The sequence below is a fragment of the Empidonax traillii genome, unplaced genomic scaffold (assembly GCF_003031625.1).
Source record: "Empidonax traillii isolate 1590-97213 ecotype Southwest subspecies unplaced genomic scaffold, ASM303162v1 scaffold4210:size45844, whole genome shotgun sequence".
NCBI lineage: Eukaryota > Metazoa > Chordata > Aves > Passeriformes > Tyrannidae > Empidonax > Empidonax traillii.
The window spans coordinates 31,810-33,758 of NW_020959403.1; the positions used below are offsets into that span (position 1 = coordinate 31,810).

The window sequence follows — 1,949 nt, forward strand, 5'->3', positions numbered from 1 at the left end:
AGAAATGAATAGATGCATAAATGGATGAAGAAATCAATAAATATATAAATAAATTAATACATTCGTAAATATATTAATTATATATAAATAGATACGTAAATAAATAAAATAAATAAATTACATTATATATTATATAATACTATATTATAAAATATTATATTATATATTATATATTATATATTATATATTTTATATTTTATATTTTATATTTTATATTTTATATTATATACTATATATTTTATATTCTATATATTTTATATTTTATATTATATATAGGCCAATAAAATATAAATATATACATTAATTAATGAATAAATAGATAAGAAATGAATGAATAAATTCATAACTATATAAAGAATGAATAAATAAATAAACAAAATAAATGAATAAGTACAAGAAAAATACATAAATATATAAATTAATGAACGAATAAATAGAGAAATAAATACATTAATCTCTAAATAAATGAATGAATTCACAAATTTACAAATAAACGAACGAATAAAGCGATCAATAAAGAAAGGAATGAATAAATAAATAAATAAACACAGAAATATATATAAAAAACACGAGAAACATTTCAATAAATTAATGGATGAGCTCATAAATTTATAAATGAGTGGATAAAAGAAAGGAATGACTAAACAGATTAAAAAATTACGTAAATATATAAATAAATGAGTGTATCCATGAACCTATAAATAAATGAATGAAGGAATCAATAGATAAATAGATAAATAGATAAATAGATAAATAGATAAATAAATGAGTGTATTCATAAACCTATAAATAAATGAATGAAGGAATCAATAGATAAATAAATAAATAGATAAATAAATAAATAAATAGATAGGTAAATAGATAAATAGATAAATAGATAAATAGATAAATAGATAAATAGATAAATAGATAAATAGATAGATAGATAAATCAATGACCATGTTCATAAACCTGTAAATAAATTAATGAAGGAATCAATAGATAAATAAATAAATAGATAAATAAATAGATAAATAAATGAGTGTATTCATAAACCTGTAAATAAATTAAGGTAGGAATAAATAGATAAATAATTAAATAAATAGATAGATAAATAGATAAATAAATAGATTAATTAATTAATTAATCAATTAATCATGGACTCACCGGCCTCCTTCTTCAGGGCCACCTCCCTGGGGAAGAGCAGGTCGGGGTGCACCACCCGGCAGGTGAAGGGCCGGCCCGACTCCCAGTCCTCGGCGCTCACCGAGGCCACGGCGGCGGCGCCGAAGAGCCCGTTGGGCTGCAGGGCCGGCGGCCCCACCTTGGTGGGCAGGGCCTCGCCGTCCTCCCGCAGCCACGTCACCTCCAGCCCCTCGGGGCCCGCCAGGTTGGCCACCCGGCACGTCAGCTTGGCCGCCTTGTCCTCGAAGACGTCGGCGAAGAGCGGCGGCGCCGTCTCCACCTGCACCTCGGTGCCGCCCGCCCCGCCCGCCTGGTCGTCTGCCGGGGGAAAGAGGGGGTGGGTCGGTCAACTGGGAGAGGCTTTGATGGTTTTGGGGTCATTTGTGACCAAAATGATCATCCTTATTGACCAGTTGGTCAACTGGGAGAGTCTTTAATGGTTTGGGGTCATTTTGACATGGAACGGCCATTGGTGTTGACCAGTTGGTCAACTGGAAGAGTCTTTCTTAATTTTGAGTGGTTTTCACCCAAAATGACAGTTGGTGTTGACCAGTTGGTCAACTGGGAGAGTCTTTGATGGGTTTGGGGTGGTTTCAACCCAAAATGATCATCCCTGTAGACCAGTTGGTCAACTGGAAGAGTCTTTAATGGTTTGGGGTCATTTCCATCTAAATTGACCATCCCTGTTGACCAGTTGGTCAACTGGGAGAGTCTTTGATGGTTTGGGGTCATTTCCATCTAAATTGACCATTACTGGTGACCAGTTGGTCAACTGGAAGAACCTT

At 33.1% G+C, this 1,949-nt stretch overlaps 1 gene segment (V, D, J or C); it reads right to left on the bottom strand.

Moving 5' to 3' along the window:
* Window positions 1–1,949, bottom strand: part of LOC114072866 — a gene marked incomplete at its 5' end in the record, with an annotated part of 22,964 nt that overhangs the window by 15,404 nt on the left and 5,611 nt on the right. Inside the window, 1 exon segment of the C gene segment in view lies at window positions 1,147–1,482. Within this exon segment, the coding sequence occupies window positions 1,147–1,482 (336 nt within the window).